General features: G+C 42.5%; 1 protein-coding gene across 6 annotated transcripts in view; it reads right to left on the bottom strand.

The window, feature by feature from the left end:
* The window catches only part of LOC110495841 (nck-associated protein 5-like), a 159,898-nt gene that overhangs the window by 31,466 nt on the left and 108,046 nt on the right, over positions 1-20,386 (bottom strand). For all 6 annotated transcript variants that reach the window (XM_036952282.1, XM_036952280.1, XM_036952279.1 and 3 more), the window contains 5 exons: positions 16,204-16,272; positions 12,222-12,260; positions 11,881-12,000; positions 2,884-2,988; positions 1,285-1,473 (listed from right to left, as the gene is read on the bottom strand). In XM_036952282.1, the coding sequence (XP_036808177.1) occupies positions 1,285-1,473; positions 2,884-2,988; positions 11,881-12,000; positions 12,222-12,260; positions 16,204-16,272 (522 nt within the window). The remainder of the gene's footprint in view (positions 1-1,284; positions 1,474-2,883; positions 2,989-11,880; positions 12,001-12,221; positions 12,261-16,203; positions 16,273-20,386) is intronic.

Genomic DNA, 20,386 nt, shown 5'->3' on the forward strand with positions numbered 1-20,386 from the left:
ATTTGGTAAAAGACCAAGTCCATATTATGACAAGAACAGCTCAAATAATCAAAGAGAAACGAAAGTCCATCATTACTTTAAGACATGAAAGTCAGCCAATATGGAACATTTCAAGAACTTTGAAAGTCTCTTCAAGTGCAGTCGAAAAAACCATCAAGCGCTATGATGAAACTGGCTCTCATGAGGACCGCCACAGGAATGGAAGACACAGAGTTACCTCTGCTGCAGAGCATAAGTTCATTAGAGAGTTACCAGCTTCAGAAATTGCAGCCCAAATAAATGCTTCACAGAGTTCAAGTAACAGACACATCTCAACATTGACTGTTCAGAGGAGACTGTATAAATCAGGCCTTCATGGTCGAATTTCTGCAAAGAAAACACTACTAAAGGACACTAATAATAAGAAAAGACATGCTTGGGCCAAGAAACACGAGTAATGGACATTAGATGGGTGGACATTTGTCCTCTGGTTTAGAGTCCAAATTGGAGAATTTTGGTTTTAACCGCCATGTCTTTGTGAGACGCGGCGTGGGTGAACTCCACCGTAAAGCATGGAGGAGGAGGTGTTATGGTGTATGGATGCTTTATTGGTGACACTGTCAGTGATTTATTTAGAATTCAAGGCACACTTAACCAGCATGGCTACCTCAGCATTCTGCAGCGATACGCCATCCCATCTGGTTTGGGCTTAGTGGGACTATCACTTGTTTTTCAACTGGACAATGACCCAACACGCCTCCAGGCTGTGTAAGGGCTATTTGACCAAGAAGGAGACGGATAGAGTGCTGCATCAGATGACCTGGCCTCCACAATCCCCTGAACCTCAACCCAATTGAGATGATTTGGGATTAGTCGGACCTCAGAGTGAAGGAAAAGCAGCCAATAAGTGCTCAGCATATGTGGGAACTCCTTCAAGAGTACTGAAAAAGCACAGGTGAAGCTGGTTGAGAGAATGCCAAGATTGTGCAAAGCTGTCATCGAGGCAAAGGTTGACTCGTTGAAGAATCTCAAATATAAAATATATTTTGATATGTTTAACACTTTCTTGGTTACTACATGATTCCATGTTTTATTTCATAGTTTTGATGTCTTCGCTACGTAGAAAATAGTAAAATATAGAAAACCCGGTATTGTTCAGCTATGTGTTACTTCTATTTTTTTAAGCTGATTGAAACCCCATAATGATAAAGTTCATAAATGAGAGCGACAGAGACAAAGAAAAATAGACAGAGACAGACACACACACAGAGACAGAGTGAGGAGAGGTTGGTCTGGTCATCGTACCATTTTCCCACAGGAGCGTCCTTCATTCCAGGTGTAGGAGCCACTGGAGTATTCACTGCAGGCGCTAGACAGGGACAGCTCACTGCTGCTACAGCTGCTGCGTGGGTAGACTGGCGCTTGCACCGTCAGACTCAGCTGGCTCAGACACTTGGCCACAGGAAGTCCCGCCTTTCCGTTCAGTTGGACATCCTGCAGGATGGATTCCAAAGTCATGATTTAGTGCCACATACATTAATGAGTCGGGATAAAGGGGACTAAGGTAGAGAAGGTAGAGACAATTATGAGAGATGCAAGAAAACGCTACAAAAACACTGATTAACAAGCCTTATTTCAGCTTCTCTGTCTAGAAACTATAGAGTTGGGTCTGGACCCATACAGCTTGTTACATTGTATTTGAACTGAAAGGCTTTCCCCATCACTCTCCAGTGTTTATGTCTTGAATGGCTTCAAATCTAGTCTGGGACACAGACACATGGCTGATGCCAGGGGAGGAGCATGGTTTGGGTTATGAGCTAGGGGTGACAGGCTGATGGGCTCCAGTGAAAGCCAATTACCCAGGGAGATAAGGGAACAGCTGGAGGACAGGTGGCAGGGGTGAACAGGGGCGAGTGGGTTGGCGCGTGTCACAGAGAGCTTCACAGGGTCATATGAGATGGTAATGGTGTCAGAAGGTAAGAATATGGCCGGGAATCTATGACTATGCAATATTGAATCACTGGTGCATTTTACAAGGCTGTCCAAACACACACCGCTTTTGTCTTTGTACATTAATGCAAAAAAAACTGTGTTTTTTGCATGTCTATTGACTGTTTTAAGTTAGATTGCCGGTGGCTGATATTTTATGTGTGAGACTTTCTGGGGTTTTCAGTATTCCTGTAAAGTGTTACGAAAGCTACTGCTTCAACTCTATAATTAGCCAGTGAGATGCAAATGATCAATCATACTTTCAGACGCAATCTCCCCAACAGATGTTTTCTGCACCAGTCCTATTCCACAATTCTGTCCAAACAAATGTCGATTCAGAATTCTAATCAACTGTTCAGTCAGAGAGATAATAGGAAGCAAACTAATTGGCCCAGGAAATCTGTACCAAATCTGTACTGCAAGTATATCACATTTGCACAGCTTCTTTTCCCAAACTCATTACCTTGTCGCAAACACATGAATATATTATCAGATTTCAACATTATTACACAATACATTTTTCACATTTCTTTACTATATATGAAGGTTTATCAGGTTAGGTCCTCAAGGAGTAAAAGGACACAAGACCAGAGTGAATTTTTTAAGACCTTAATACATAATATATAACATGACTAATGTTCTACACTATCCCGCAGACTCATTTTTACTGAAGATGAGCCTCAATCGATGGTCCTCTGGTAATATGACAAGGATATATACCTTTAAGAATGTGATACTGCCAACTCTGCTTGCCCGAGAACAGCGGATCAAACCCCCATAATAGTTAGATCTGGTATTTTAATCCTCCCTAATGATTTCTCTGGGCTATACGTCAGTTCTGATGCCTGGACAATACATATGGGTGAGGCTGGGGGGAAAAGAACATGCCATTGGTTTGTTTTCCATCAATCTTACATGAGGTGGAGAGTCAGTGTTCCTGGATAGCAGGAAGCTTTTGCTCCTCTCCGGCTCCAGGAGGAGATCAGAGGCAGACAAATCCATGATCCGAGAGTGGAGTTTCTGAAAGGACAAGAAAGCACACGGTCTTACTGAATGTCTCTACTACATACAGAGATATATCAACTACATAGAGAAGGCATTTAACACATTCAACTGTACGGAAGAATCTGGCAATCAAACAACTGTTCTGTATCAATCGCACCTTTCCAGAAGTAGATTCATGAATACATAATAGAACGTCTACCATCAAACATAAATCATTTTCATTCAAATCTCACAATGAAAACAAACAAAAAATCACATTTGAGCTGGTCGCAAAAACGCTTTGGTTCAGCTTACTTTCCCAGAGCTTGAAAGTAAATCTCTTTCTCCCTCCACTGAGATTGTATGCAGGGCACTCTTCAATAGTCTTAGACTCAATGTCATTAATGTCATCTGTTAAGAATAATTCATGTGAATGGGAAATAATTGCATTGGGGAGCGAGGGATTCCTTTGATTTTTGTATTCATATTCAAACACTATTTTACGATCCATTATTTTCTTTGGTTTCCGTTCACAGGGGAAGGATACAAAACCAAATACATTTTCACATATTAATCCTCCAACCTAATTACTGCCCAGTTCCCCGTGCTCGGATCTACTTAACGGCAAACGTGCTGTAACAAAAACACTCGATTTATGCCACATTCCCCTCCAAAGGCAACTGTAATGCTCGTCGAGGGAGGATATTTTCTGCTGCGCTCATATCTATTTTAACTTCTCCATCTCGATAATGAAATACAATTGCCAGATTCCTGTACTCTGCACTAACTTTCCTTCCCGTGCTGTGTACGCCCACTCTAGATGAACATGACCGCAGGAAGAATGTCACGCTGCCTTCGGTGCGGCGATGAGAGTCACCTTGCGGAACTTTTCGTGTATAGTATATTAGCTTGAGTCCATCTATAGTCTTCCTTCAGTGTCCTCCACAATTAATCCCAATCATTTGAAAGTGATGAAAATTATTATTTGCATGACATTATTAGTTGGAGACGCGGGCGACATCCCACAGTGTTCCTTTAACATACATGAAGTATATCTGAATAAAAAAAGACAGGGAGAGAGTATACAATATGACAGGCTTACCTCTTTTCTTACTCAGTACAACAATAGAAATGCAATTTCTACCTCACCTCATCTCTGTTCTGCTACTCAGACTGCCCAGATGGCTCCTTGAGTATAAAGCTACTCCTCTACTAAATCACAGAGGACACTAAGAACATGTTTATTAAACAACAGTTTCACACCTCGTAAACCCTCTGCTGCACAGCTGTGTCATTCAGGAAGCACTGATCTCAAACTCCTTGCCCAAGGCCAAACCATAGTATCACATTATCCATTATTTCATACAAACATCCTTCATGTTACCACCTGTTTAAGTGCGAGATTCCGATGCAAGATTTTGCCATTCTAGAGTTTGTATGTGCTATCAACCGTTACACTGAGTATCAGGGACAGAGCTACAGTATGGAGGTGACCTTCCGAAAATAACCTTCAGCATGAAGACACCGGCTCACTGCATAAGTCCACTGATCCAACAATGAAACAGAGAGCCAGACAATAAGTCGAAAAGCTTGTAATAAAATCAGTCCCAGTGCTAGTGATCAACACACCGGCCGAGCCCTGGGGTCCCGGAGGCTTCGAGCTAACAAGCCTTCCTGCAAACGCAGTGTGAAAGCCATAGAGATAGATACACTATTGCATTGTATCTATATATACAGTGGAAACCGTATTCCTGGAAGCCATATTCTTTTTTACTTCGGACGACAGCCCCTTGTAACCAGTTTCTTTTGCAAAATGCATTCATGATGAGAGGGATAGTCCTTTGTTTCATAAACCCAGCCTTGGGCATTGACAATTGCCACTTTAACATTGTGTTCAGAACATCCATGGACTACTGTCAGAGGATCAATAGTCACAATCTCACTGAAAGCAACCAACCAAAGACACCTGAAGACCTCCCAGGAATTTACAGGTAGGTCTCCTTCACTACAAGGCTCAATATGTTATATATAATTTGTGATGACTGCTGCACTAGTGTAATACACGTCATGCAATGTGAAGTGAGGCTTTAGAAGTAGAACACCAGCTAATACATGTATCTTCACCATATGGCGTCCCTTAGGCTAAAGAAACACTTCCCAGGACATACGTCTTGGTTGCCTTGACATCGAATCTCAATATATTGCATTCCTGGTTTGCATTCGCCCGGTTCACCAACTGCTTCTCTGATAGAGTTCAGTGTGTCAAATTGGAGATCTGTTGTCCGGGCCTCTGGCAGTCTCTATGGGGATGCCACAGGGTTCAATTATTGGACAGACTCGCTTCTCTGTATACATCAATGATGTCGCTCTTGCTGCTGGTGAGTCTCTGATCCACCTCTACTCAGACGACACCATTCTGTATACTTCTGGCCCTTCTTTGGACACTGTGTTAACAACCCTCCAGGCAAGCTTCAATGCCATACAACGCTCCTTCCGTGGCCTCCAATTTCTCTTAAATACAAGTAACACTAAATGCATGCTCTTCAACCGATCGCTGCCTGCACCTGCCCGCCTGTCCAACATCACTATTCTGGACGGCTCTGACTTAGAATATGTGGACAACTACAAATACCTAGGTGTCTGGTTAGACTGTAAACTCTCCTTCCAGACTCACATCAAACATCTCCAATCCAAAGTTAAATCTAGAATTGGCATCCTATTTCGCAACAAAACATCCTTCACTCATGGTGCCAAACAAACCCTTGTAAAACTGACCATGCTACCAATCCTCGACTTCGGCGATGTCGTTTACAAAATAGCCTCCAATACCCTACTCATTAAATTGGATGCAGTCTATCACAGTGCCATCCGTTTTGTCACCAAAGCCCCATATACTACCCACCACTGCGACCTGTATGCTCTCGTTGGCTGGCCCTCGCTTCATACTCGTCACCAAACCCACTGGATCCAGGTCATCTACAAGACCCTGCTAGGTAAACTCCCCCCTTATCTCAGCTCGCTGGTCACCATGGCAGCACCCACCTGTAGCACGCGCTGCAGCAGGTACAGTATATCTCTCTGGTCCCCCCCAAAACCAATTCTTCCTTTGGCCGCCTCTCCTTCCAGTTCTCTGCTGCCAATGACTGGAACGAACTACAAAAATCTCTAAAACTGGAAACACTTATCTCCCTCACTAGCTTTAAGCACCAGCTGTCAGAGCAGCGCACAGATTACTGCACCTGTACATAGCCCATCTATAATTTAGCCCAAACAACTACCTCTCCCCCTACTGTATTAATTTATTTAGCTCCTTTGCACCCCATTATTTCTATCTCTACTTTGCACATTCTTCCCACTGCAAATCAACCAATCCAGTGTTTTACTTGCTATATTGTATTTACTTCGCCACCATGGCATTTTTTTTGCCGTTACCTCCCTTATCTCACCTCATTTGCTCACATCGTATATAGACTTATTTTTCTACTGTATTATTGACTGTATGTTTGTTTTACTCCATGTGTAACTCTGTGTTGTTGTATGTGTCGAGCTGCTTTGCTTTATCTTGGCCAGGTCTCAGTTGTAAATGAGAACTTGTTCTCAACTTGCCTACCTGGTTAAATAAAGGTGAAATAAGAAATACATAAAATAAAAATTCGTATTGATCAAGTTTGAAAAGGTGCAACGGCTTGCTTGGGTGTGAGAGCCACCCGCCGCGAAACACAGAGAATGGATAGAAATAGTTCCAAGTGGTGCTGTTAATTGTAGATGCATTTACATGTGGAAATTAGATGTAAACTGGAGATGTGGATTAAATCACATTTATGACGATCCCTTTATCTCTCCAGAGTGCCAAATTAATCCTCCCTCTTGTTTCTCTTTCCGTAATCTCAGCCCCATTTAGACTGAGTTTAAGGGGACACTGACTCTATCCTGCAGAGTAGCTAAACGATGATAGGCTATAATGGCAAAATTCTAATGGATTAAATCATATTGATTTCCAATGGATTTTTGTAAAAGTAATTGGTTTGTATTTTGATGTGCATGTGTGTGTGTGGGTTGGTTCTTCTAACCGTGTGAGGATCTAAAATCCCATTAAGTTCCCACAAGGATAGTAAAATCAGGAAAATTCTCCCTCGTGGGGACATTAACCACGTCCCAATAAGGACAAAGGTTATTTGAAGCTTAGGGGTTGGGTTTAGGGTTAGGGTTACAACTAGGGTTAGGGTTAATGGGAAAATAGGATTCTGAATGGAAATATATTTTACGTCCCCATGGGGATAGAAGAAGAAAAACTGTGTTTGTGTGTGAAATTTCAATTGAGTTGAAATTGCTCGACCCATCGTGCAGTCTGGTTCTCTAGTACTGTACAGCATATTGTGTGCTATCAGGGACCTGGAGGGACATCAATACTCTCTTTCAGATCTAATAGGCTATTTGACTATTTTCTGGAAATTCTGAACCTTGAGGTCATCTCGGTGGAATGCTCCGTATTTTATTATTGGCCCAAGTCAATTTGGTACAGTGTGGTCACGATCGATTGGGATGTGGAAAAGGATTAGACGCAATGTGCTCTCTTGTTCCCCATCGTCAGTTAACTTATGAAATAGAGAAATAATGATAGAGCTGTTTAAACTGGATTAAATGGGAATGTAGTACAGTATATAAACAGCATGTTGAGCCTCTAATCAATTTTATTTCATCCCTCTTTTTTTTTGCACAGTTCATGCACATATGATGCTAAATAGTTTTCAATTAGTTTGTTTGGTATAATCAAATTGTTACATAAAATATGTTGTTTATTGCTTACACATTTATGCAAAGACTTAAAATGTAAGAATTAAAGGGAAGTGACAGTAATTAAATGAAAAGGTTTTAAAACACGATCTGCTTATTTGTAGTTCAAATTTGAAAATCATATTCATATCATGTACATAACTGTGAATTAACGGAGGCAAAATATACCTACTACAGCTTGTTCTAAACCAAGTATTTTCTTGAATACCGCTTAACTTCCCATTATGACCTAAAGTTTATATGTAGATGAGAATTCTTCCCCTGTAGCTGACTCAGTCCAGGTTGTCCTTTACAGTGGACTTAACATGCCAGATGGCGTCTCTCTCACCATAAAGCCCGTAACAGAAATGTAGTCCTCTCTGAAGCCCTATCGCTCCTCTCCAGGGTATAGGCTGTCCACACAGGGGGATGGGAGTGGTTGAGTGTCAGGAGAAGAGAAGGGGGGCTGATGTTATCGTAGGGGTGCAGGATTACACCTCCTCAGCACAGTCATCAATGATTCAGTCAATAGTGTCACAAGGCCTCCGATGGGGAGTGGTGGGGAGGGGGGGGGGGGACATGGGGGCGGACAGCTCCCCCATCTCCGTGTCTCTTAGGGCTAGCCTCACTGTACCTGACCGCGTGGAAGTGTGATCTAGCCAAGGACGGAGGCGCACTGAGGGAGCTCACCTTCTCTGTTACTACCTATTACCTAATCTGCGTTTGATTCTGCACTCAAGGCTTGGTCTTCCCTTAGTCAGAGAATACAGGTAACGTATAGCAGGGAATTGGCTAAACTAAGACAAAACATGACTCTCGTACTCCACTGAGAAATTAACCAGAATAGGAATACTGTGCAGGCAGTCCAGTTAACAAACCTCCAGCAAAGACAACACTTTGAGGGGAACCATAGTGCAAAAGCCAATCAAAATTTAGAAGGCAAAAATGACTGAATGGTACTGTGTAGCTACTACGTCCTGCCAGAGGGGCATGGGAAGTTTCCACGGCAGCCAGGACCTACTTTTACGGATAATTGTTAACTCAATTACCACTCGCCTGTCACTTTTGATAAGGCTGCCTCTCTGAGTGGAAGGAGGGAATTATTATTCGCTACTTATACACCTTACTAAACACCTGGCCGAACTGCAGCAAACAGAGCTTTGTAGAGCTTTGTAGCATGTGAAATGCCAAATTACATGAGGCGACAGCAGGTCAAGCATATTCCCAGTATTCTTAATCACAATCTCAATAGAGAGCAGTGATTCGTAATCAGGGAAATTCAAGATGGCCCCAGAGGCCAATAACACATTTAATTACCGACTCCCAGAACAGTAGAAATTAAATTAAATACTCTGACTGATAGGAAATATTAATATGTCTAGCTCTACTGTCGCTAATTACTTATTATACTTATTTGATGGTAGGTTATGGTATAAAGGTAATTCATGCAAACCCCTAACTTGCCTAGTTAAATAAAGGTTAAATAAAAAATTAAAAAATAATAATTTTAAAAAAACAGAAGGTTACCTGCAGCCGTTTTAGAGGGCAAAATATTAGGCTGCTTCAAGAGAAATTATCCACAATAAGTAGCAAGGGAACTGATTTCAAACCCATGTTTTAATTGACTCAATCAATCAATCAATCATATACTCTTTCAGCACTTGTATTACTGGTCATCGTTGTCACAGCCACCTTTATAGAGAAACTAATCCCAGGAATAGAAACAAGGTTTACAACCTGAAACATATCGACAAAACCACAACCATGAAAGAATCATGAGATTTTCAATAAAATTAATGACTGTTTGAGGAATCCATGTGAAAATACAAAAAAAAAATCCTCCTATAATGTATGATTTAGCTATCGCTTACACAAGTGTCAATTATTTTCTTGTTGTTTAATGTGCTGGCAGACATCGGTTGGACATAAAGTTGGACATAAATCTTTCAAATCTATCCGCCTCCTTCACAATAAAATCTCACTTCCTCACTGCTGAAAAAATGCCTTGCTACAAATCCTCATTCCCGGCATACTCCCTCGTGAAAAGCCAGCTCTGTCCCAAATGGTACTCTATTTTCTACATAGTGCACTTCTTTTGACCAGAGCACTATATAGGGAATAGGATACAATTTGGGGCAGAGACAGAGGCCCCTGCTACACAAGCAAATAGATTTACGGTATATTGCTCTCTTCAATGTCTTGTTGATCACGTTGTATATTGAACACAAATGCTCTACTGAACAGACTGAATGCGCTAACATTTACTCTTGTAGAATATAACCAGAACATACAAATTAGTTTATTAAATCAAAATATGATTCAATAGTTACAAATAGTTCATAAACAATGACACATTTCACTTTATTCATGCCCTGGTTAAGTTGGGACAAAAATAGCGCATCCACAGCTTCGCTCAATCTGTTGGAATGACGAAAATGCCTCCCTTCCAGCCAAAATTGCACTCTTCACTGGACAATGTGGACTGTGACTTTCAATTATCCATATGTCAGCATAGCAGAGGGCGACTGACAGAGGGCATACTCTCTCCTGAACTTGAGGTAGATAAAGGATTGTCGTCAGCTCGCTCTTTGCAATTCTCATTTATATCCTTTCGAATTTTGTCAACACCTGAACAAATCGTGATGAGGGTCTATTGATCGAAACATTGCTTAAACGAGATCCATTAAAATGGTTTGTGGACTATTCAACAACACCAGTGTTCTGGAGGCTGTTGTTTTACAGATATTGTCAACAATAAAAAAAAGTTATTCTTCAACTATAACTTTCTTTGTTTCTGTACCTGGATGTGTTGACTTGCATAGTACCTGGATGTGTTGACTTGCATAGTACCTGGATGTGTTGACTTGCATAGCACCTGGATGTGTTGACTTGCATAGCACCTGGATGTGTTGACTTGCATAGCACCTGGATGTGTTGACTTGCATAGTACCTGCACTCAGCTCTCCCCTGAGCTCCTCTCATCCATCCTTTCTGAGCCACATGTTCTCATTAAGACCAGTAGGAGTCTCATTAACCGTCTGTGCCGTCTATAGGCCCCCTGTACCTCCATCCCCCTCAGCTCCCTCTCACACCCCACATCTCCCCCTTTTACCCTGTGGCAGTCTGAGAGCCTCCACCCTCCACTCTGAGAAGAGGTAAGGTAACGAGAGCTGGACGGCCATAGCTGCAAATCAGATTAAGGAAAATCCATGCGGCCATTTTATAGCAGACATGGTTGTCAATATTTCTCTCTCTCTCTCTCTCTCTCTCTGCAGTGACTGGAGTAAATGATTTCTGTGTTACAGTAAGTGTGCATTCCTACCCACGGCAGACTACATACACACACGGGCGCACACACATACCCTCCCCTCTCTCTAGCATCTATGTCTGTGTTACATGCCACAAGGTCTGGTGAGCTAGAGGTAATTTGGTTGAGAGGTTTACCGTCCCCCCGAGAGAGCCCAGGATGGATGACGCGAGTCTCGGTACTTTCTCAAATGATCTTGTCTGAGCCCTGCAGCTCCGCAGAGGCTGGATGGTTCATGAGCACACTGTTTTTTTAGCGATGATGATATCACAGACCCCGGACTCAGGATCACATCGCCATCACAAAAAGATGGATGATCTAATATCGCTGCTCTTCAGAACTTTGAAGTGAGCAAATATGCTACTGGAGCAGATGTCCTTACACCCACACTGTTGCCTTCAACAATATTGAATACAAGAACCAACATAGTTCTAATACTGAAACTAGTAGCAGTGAAATGCTATTTTAACTCCATCAGTCAGGCACATCTGAGTCATGGCCAATAGTTTCTCTATGAGGTTCTATCGTGGTTCTGGGACAATGAGGTGCTATAGTGGTTCTGGGGTAATGAAGTTCTATTGTGGTTCTGGGACAATGAGGTTTTATATTGGTTCTGGGACAATGAGGTTCTGTAGTGGTTCTGGGACAAAGAGGTTCTGTAGTGGTTCTGGGACAATGAGGTTCTATAGTGGTTCCGGGACAATGAGGTTCTATAGTGGTTCTGGAACAATGAGGTTCTGTAGTGGTTCTGGGACAATGAGGTTCTGGGACAATGAGGTCCTATAATGGTTCTGGGACAATGAGGTTCTATAGTAGTTCTGGGACTAGATGAGTGGACAGGTCCCTACCTGCAGGAGCAGGTCTGATGCAGGTCGGACTCGCTGCTGGAAGAGGACACTCATGGTCCGGTTTTGTTGCTCCAGGTCAAACACTCTGGTCCGCAACTTCAGACACTCCTCCCTCAGATCCTGCATGGGGAAAAACAACAGAGAGAGAGTTATTACAAGCAGAGGTGTGAACTTACATTGATGTGTGACTATCCTAATATGGACACCATAAAAGTTGATTAGTTAACACAAAGTTTTGAGCTACTGTATTACATACATGTCTAACAACATCATTGGATCTAATATTAGTATAATTCTGAGGCGTTTTTATAACACAGTTGCTATGGAAACCAGACTCCTACCTTTTGGGTGAGCAGTGCCTGCACAACTTGATTGGCAACCTAATACAGAATGAAAAAAGAAACAAGAATTATCCAAACGTTTTATGCAAGCTGTTTAGTGACTGACCATAATATGGTGGCTGTTATGGGTGAGAAAGATGAGTGAGAAAGAAAGAAAATGTCTCTAGTTGACCCACGACCTCAACTCTAAACTGCCCCTGCCCTGTGCATGCCGACGCCGCATTTTCTCAATTCCCCTCTTCCTCCAACAACATTTTATACACAAGTTCCTCTGACCGCTTACAAAATTATTACAGGCTTTAGTGAACACGATGTCCCAATACATTACAGCATTGTCCCCCCGTCTGTCTTCCCTTGGAGGAGTGTGTTGATTCCTAAGGGGACCAATCATCATACATCTGACGCAGGGTGGCAGAGAAGGCCAGTAGCGGCCCGGCGAAGCCGAACAGATTGGAGCCAGACACGCTGCATGTCTTCATGATGTTTAATTGTCTTCTGTTGATTCTGTATTGACAGCAGTGTCAGGGCTGATGTAGTGGCTTGGAGAGTAGAGGGTTGTGTCCTGAAGGGCACCCTATCCCTTATATACTGCACTACTTGACGCCATAGGCCCTGGTCAAAAGGAGCGCACTATATAGGGAATAGGGTGTCATTTGCGACACAGCGGTCAGTCGGAGAGAAGAAGTGGAGGGCTAAAGTACTGTTGTGCCTGGGCTTTGGCCGCAGAGCGCCTCACACCCCTACCACTCTTCCGAGTTTAGACCGCAATGCCCCATCGACTCTGACTCTGATTACAGCCCATTGATTGCTCGTTAATTCACTGTAAGCACGCATTGGCTTTTTCTCAGAGGTGTCCTCTCTCCCTCTATTGAATAACGGGAGATGGAGTAAATATGATGAAGTGATTGAGCCCTGTGGGGAGTGATACAGAGCTGCTTCTGTAAAACTGAAGGGCACTAATTCAAAGAATATTGAATGATCTTCAAGTGAGAATCTAAATTACAACAGATGATAAATAAAATCACTTATAAAGACTTTATAGAGCATTCATAGTTCAAGTCATACTACATGAAGTGTGGCATAACAGTCTCTTGCATCTGATGCCTTGCAAAATGTGGCATAACTCCTTTTACCAGCCTTTCAATAGCATGACATTTGCACATGTTTACTAAGTGGAACAAAAATTATAGAAATACAGTGCCTTGCGAAAGTATTCGGCCCCCTTGAACTTTGCGACCTTTTGCCACATTTCAGGCATCAAACATAAAGATATAAAACTGTATTTTTTTGTGAAGAATCAACAACAAGTGGGACACAATCATGAAGTGGAACGACATTTATTGGATATTTCAAACTTTTTTAACAAATCAAAAACAGAAAAATTGGGCGTGCAAAATTATTCAGCCCCTTTACTTTCAGTGCAGCAAACTCTCTCCAGAAGTTCAGTGAGGATCTCTGAATGATCCAATGTTGACCTAAATGACTAATGATGATAAATACAATCCACCTGTGTGTAATCAAGTTTCCGTATAAATGCACCTGCACTGTGATAGTCTCAGAGGTCCGTTAAAAGCGCAGAGAGCATCATGAAGAACAAGGAACACACCAGGCAGGTCCGAGATACTGTTGTGAAGAAGTTTAAAGCCGGATTTGGATACAAAAAGATTTCCCAAGCTTTAAACATCCCAAGGAGCACTGTGCAAGCGATAATATTGAAATGGAAGGAGTATCAGACCACTGCAAATCTACCAAGACCTGGCCGTCCCTCTAAACTTTCAGCTCATACAAGGAGAAGACTGATCAGAGATGCAGCCAAGAGGCCCATGATCACTCTGGATGAACTGCAGAGATCTACAGCTGAGGTGGGAGACTCTGTCCATAGGACAACAATCAGTCGTATATTGCACAAATCTGGCCTTTATGGAAGAGTGGCAAGAAGAAAGCCATTTCTTAAACATATCCATAAAAGGTGTTGTTTAAAGTTTGCCACAAGCCACCTGGGAGACACACCAAACATGTGGAAGAAGGTGCTCTGGTCAGATGAAACCAAAATTCAACTTTTTGGCAACAATGCGAAACGTTATGTTTGGCGTAAAAGCAACACAGCTGAACACACCATCCCCACTGTCAAACATGGTGGTGGCAGCATCATGGTTTGGGCCTGCTTTTCTTCAGCAGGGACAGGGAAGATGGTTAAAATTGATGGGAAGATGGATGGAGCCAAATACAGGACCATTCTGGAAGAAAACCTGATGGAGTCTGCAAAAGACCTGAGACTGGGACGGAGATTTGTCTTCCAACAAGACAATGATCCAAAGCATAAAGCAAAATCTACAATGGAATGGTTCAAAAATAAACATATCCAGGTGTTAGAATGGCCAAGTCAAAGTCCAGACCTGAATCCAATCGAGAATCTGTGGAAAGAACTGAAAACTGCTGTTCACAAATGCTCTCCATCCAACCTCACTGAGCTCGAGCTGTTTTGCAAGGAGGAATGGGAAAAAATGTCAGTATCTCGATGTGCAAAACTGATAGGGACATACCCCAAGCGACTTACAGCTGTAATCGCAGCAAAAGGTGGCGCTACAAAGTATTAACTTAAGGGGGCTGAATAATTTTGCACGCCCAATTTTTCAGTTTTTGATTTGTTAAAAAAGTTTGAAATATCCAATAAATGTCGTTCCACTTCATGATTGTGTCCCACTTGTTGTTGATTCTTCACAAAAAAATACAGTTTTATATCTTTATGTTTGAAGCCTGAAATGTGGCAAAATGTCGCAAAGTTCAAGGGGGCCGAATACTTTCGCAAGGCACTGTATTTAAAAAAAATCATTTTAAAAACTAAAGTGAGTGGCCAGCCCAAATAGCATACCAAACAGCCACCACTCTGCTTATGTAGAGATAATAATCCACAATCTTTTTCTTAAAAAAATGCATCATTACTAAACAAGCCCCGCGTTCTCTTCAGTTTCCAAAGGTCCTGAGCCCATCAGCAGAGCTGTTAGAGCTGTGGAGACTTCCGCATCACAACATGCTCATTAGTGAGCTAGCTCCAGTCAGAAGAGACCTCAGAGGACAACACAACACCAGACCAGACAACAGAGCAGCACAGCCCTGGCTTTTTGAGGTCACGGAAGTGGAAAAGGGATTTGGTCTGGGCCCACCCCAGGCGTTAGCCTCCAAGGCTGCAGCATGGTGTGGAGTTTCATACAGTATGCTTGGAGCATTGCAAAACAATTGCATACCACAGATGGACTGTTAACACAGATCACGTATTGTTAACGCTCCTTGTGTCTCTCTATCACTTTCTCTCGCTTTCTTTCTCTTTCTTTCATTCTCTCGCTTTCTCTGTCCCACCATCAATCTACGTCTCCCCCCTCCCCACCCCCACTCCCTCTGGCACCAGAGACCCAGATCTCAGGTCATATGAGCCCCAGTAGCTGGCACCACAGTGTATTAGACCAGTCTGTCCTTTCTGGCACTAGCGGGCCTCCAGCCTTCCCTCAGGGTGACTCAGCGTGCGGTCCGAGCCAACAAGCTCATTAATTGCTGTCATTCGGCTCCCTCAGGCCACCATTTTCCCAGCTTCTCCCACAACACAGTTCGCCGTCAGAACGCCAAGTACCTCTTTCTCCATAATCACATTTCCTTTGGAGAGGAATTACTTTGGAATTGCATTGATAGAATTTGAGAGCAGGAAAATTGTGTGTTGAGAGAAATCTCAAAGAAAAGTCGGCAAAGGTAGAGAAGGATACTGGAAATAGTGCAGTGTTTGTAACCTGTTGGATCAGTACTATCAGTACGATCTTAAAGAAAGTCGCTGAAGGTAAATAGAAAAGAATACAACTCACAATAAGTCACAGAATAGGGAAGAAATAACACTTGTTCCTGAGATGTAGGGTATCATTCGTGTGGTGAAAGAAAAGATTTCTCTCACGGAGGTTGCGGGCTGGGTGAATAGAGCGAGGCGTGGACTACTCACCTCATCCAGACAGTGCTCATACTGCTCCCTCTGGCTCTCGTTCTCCATGGCCAATGCGGAGTTTTCCTCCTGTACGGCGAAATAAAACACATTTAGTGATGACTGAAATCCACCGAGAGCTTGTCGTCAAAAGCAATTTGTACAGTTTGTATGCATCAGATTTATTTATGAGCCATTTACCAAAAGAGTAATGAAGGAAAAGTAATTAAAATAGTATATAAATAAATACCAGGTGGTGCCTGCTCGTCAATTAAAAAATAAAAAACAATCACAGGTGGTTATAGAACAACCAACATATAATTATATACCCTGATTGACATACACTAAACAAACAAATAGAAACGCAACACGCAATCATTTCAAAGATTTTACTGAGTTACAGTTCATATAAGGCAGTCAGCAAATTGAAATACATTCATTAGGCCATAATCTATGGATTTCACATGACTGGGAATACAGATATGCATCTGTTGGTCACAGATACCTTAAAAAAAAGTATGGCTGTGGATCAGAAAACCAGTCAGTACTGTATCTATTGTGACACTATTTGCCTCATGCAGAGCGATACATCTCCTTCGCATAGTTGAACAGGCTGTTGATTGTGGCATGTTGAATGTTGTCCCACCCACTTCAATGGCTGTGCGAAGTTTCTGGATATTGACGGGAACTGGAACACGCTGTCGTACACGTTGATCCAGATCATCCCAAACATGCTCAATGGTGACATGTCTGTTGAGTATGCAGGCCATGGAAGAACTGGGACATTTTACGTTGCACAGATCCTTGCAACATGGGGCCGTGCATTATCATGCTGAAACAGGAGGTGATGGCGGCGGATGAATGGCACGACACTGGGCCTAAGGATCTCGTCACAGTATCTCTGTGCATTCAAATTGACATAGATAAAATGCAATTGTGCTTGTTGTCCGTAGCTTATGCCTGACCACACCATAACCCCACCTCCACCATGGGGCACTCTGTTCACAACTTTGACATCAGCAAACCGCTCACCCACACAACGCCATACACGTGGTCTGCAGCTGTGAGGCCGGTTGGACATACTGCCAAATTCTCTCAAACGAAGTTGGAGGTGGCTTATGTTGGAGAAATTAACAATAAATTCTCTGGCAACAGCTCTGGTGTACATTCCTGTCAATTGCATGCTCCCTCAAAACTTGAGACTTCTGTGGCATTGTGTTGTGTGACAAAACTGCACATTTTAGAGTGGCCTTTTAGTGTCCCAAGCACAAGGTGCACCTGTGTAATGATCATGCTGTTTAATCAGCATCTTGATATGCCACACCTGTCAAGTGGATGGATTATCTTGGAAAAAGAGAAATGCTCAATAACAGGCATGTAAACTAATCTGTGCACAACATTTTAAAGAAATACGCTTTTGTGCATATGGAAAATGTATGGGATCTTTTATTTCAGCTCATGAAACATGGGACCAACCCTTTACGTGTTGCATTTATATTTTTGTTCAGTGTGGATGTGAAATGATACTGCATATGTGGCCAATGAAAATAATGCCAAAGGCATTTGTAGTCTCTCCAATCTTTGTTTTCATATGAAAAACTATTGATGCAACAAATCATATCTGTGTTGTGTAGCGCAAGACTATACTGCCAGAGAACAAGATAACAACAAGAGAGGATTTGCCGGAGGTCGAAAAGGTCAGGTGTCAACCATAAGACCGGGGCCAACTAATAAAAACCTGCAGAAGTATCTCACAATGAAAGGTCAAGGGGCTTGAAGTTATGATCCTGAACTTTAAAAGGTACAAATAAGAAGTTAGGTAGAATGGGCTAGAAGGGGCTAATGTGAATATGTCCTTGTTTTAAGTGAGGGGGGGGGGGGGGATATTGCTTCACCTTTTAAGGGAGAGGGGCTATTGATCTCCTCTGTTTCTAGTTTGTCAAATGCAGGCGGTCCAGGCAGGCCATATTAGAAGCTGTCAACATCGCTCCGGCTAGCTCGCCTCTCTCGGCGCATGCCCTTTAGTACAAAAAGCCAACCTTTGATTAAAACCCAGGCTAAATAATTGCACCTAACATATTCCCCTGCCTTAATCAAAATGGCACAGAGCTATAACAAATGAGCAACTTTGAGATGTACACGAAAAGCCTTTTACAAAAAAAAAATGTACTTGTATTAATATTAGTAAAGTAAAAACTCCTAGTGAAGGCAAATAATTACCCAAAGGTTGCACATAAGCATGTTTTTGAACGTTTGTATCATATTCCTTGTGTGGGTAGTAACTGGTTGAATCATCTTTCTCTATGGAACAAGGGGTCGGAGAAAGGTGAAGTGGCGTGCTATATTGACGATACTGTTGATATGGGAACTGTGTGGAAAAAATGTGTCTACTTCCATCAAACTGAACCTAACCTGATGAACACACATCTAAAAGCATCCGCGATGAACGCTGAACATTTTCTGCTCGCATTAAAAGCATTTGAGATACTTTCACTACGGTGCTCTTTTGCCATCTTCTATTGCAAAACGTCATGGAGAACGTCTGACGTCTATTTGAGCTTAGTTGAAAAACAATATTTTGCACAGCCACAGTGCATAATCAATTGTACCGTGAATGAATGCAGTGCTCGGCTGTGATGCGTTGTCAACAAATGCTAAACGAAATAAATGTCCCATGTCAGAAAAAAACATTTTGAATGGGGATGAAAAGAGCAACTAAATCACATAACAAACATGTATTCAATGTATTGCTCCTACAGCCGCTACAATTAAAGCATAGCAACCACAACTGCTGTTGCCATAGATTCTGAAACATGTCAATTATGCATGCCATTATAAGTTGCTTTTTATAGAACAGAATAAATGCATGATCATCCATGATTAGAGAAGTGGTTTTCTAGAATCATGGATGTGTTTTTCTTTTAAACTTCAATGGAAAGTAACTAGCTAGAAAACAGAGTTATAAACAGCAGGGGTTTTTTGCTTCTGGCTTACAGTAGGTTTTGAATTGGGGTGAAGAGGGTGGAGAAGGGATGAGGGATTGTATGGACAGGGCTAGAGCTGGCTGCATCACAGTCAGTTCTCACTCGGCCTGTAATTGAACAGGAGTTAGAGCCAGCCCTGCACTGAAACCAGAGTGCCAGCTGTCCATCTGTGACGCCTGTACGCCAGGCCTCCTTTCCCTGGCACCCGGCTGCCAACTGTGCCAGCCAAGCTGCATGGGCACAAGGCTGGGCAATGGGCATGCACACTTGCTCGAACTGCAGACAGTTACCCGAGACCCAGTCACTTGCTTGCTCGAGTGCTCTGTCTTACTATGGAGTCTCTACAACACTTACTTGTGTGGAAAGCTAGAAGCATTGAGAGTTGAGTTGGAATGGATGAGTTAGGTACAGGTATATCATCTGTAGCGGTGACTTCTATTCTATCCTATGTCCACTCGAGATGAACCCTAACTCATTTTGTCCTTCGACTGAAAGTCGAATCCCTCAACGACACTACTTCCATTAGCGTTTTTTTGGGCCGTAAAAATATATATAAATAAGAGTAGCAGCGTTAACTGATCTTTCAAGCATCTGTGAAAAGAACAACCAGTTTTTTTTCTTCTCCAAGATGTTTTTTTTTTCTCTAAAGGTTTCAATCTAAACCTAAAGGCATAGCATGCCCTCCATGGTAATGAATGATATCAGTTGGGCTGGGCTGGTGGGGGGGGGGGGGGATAGAAATGGGCGCCCTTACTTAGTGTCATCACCGTTTACACATAACAAAAGGCCAGTGATGTATTGCCTCGCCCGTTGTTTTAGCCGGTTCTCTTCTGGAGGAGCATCCATCACGGATGCAGCGGGACGGAAGAAGATGGCAGATACATTTCGATAAACTCATTTAGAATGTGGCTTTTTGTGGTAATGTGGGAAGCTTCCTCCGACAAAATCACGAGACAGGCCAGTCGTTATTTTCTTTGAGTGCAGGGAAGACAACTTATACAGTGACAGAGGAGCCATAAAACAACAAGCAATTACACTGCATTTTGTTCTAATTAGCTTTAACTGCAATTTCTGTCAGCGTAGAGTTAGTGTCACTGTTAATAATGTATGTAGAACGTGCCGGTTTCTTGGGGCGTCTATCTCTGGCAGCGTTTTCTCATGTCTGAGCTGTCCATAGTGGCTGAGGAGAAGACCTGGGTTCAAATAGTATTATTTGTTTT

Source organism: Oncorhynchus mykiss, chromosome 18 (assembly GCF_013265735.2).
Source record: "Oncorhynchus mykiss isolate Arlee chromosome 18, USDA_OmykA_1.1, whole genome shotgun sequence".
Classification (NCBI taxonomy): domain Eukaryota; kingdom Metazoa; phylum Chordata; class Actinopteri; order Salmoniformes; family Salmonidae; genus Oncorhynchus; species Oncorhynchus mykiss.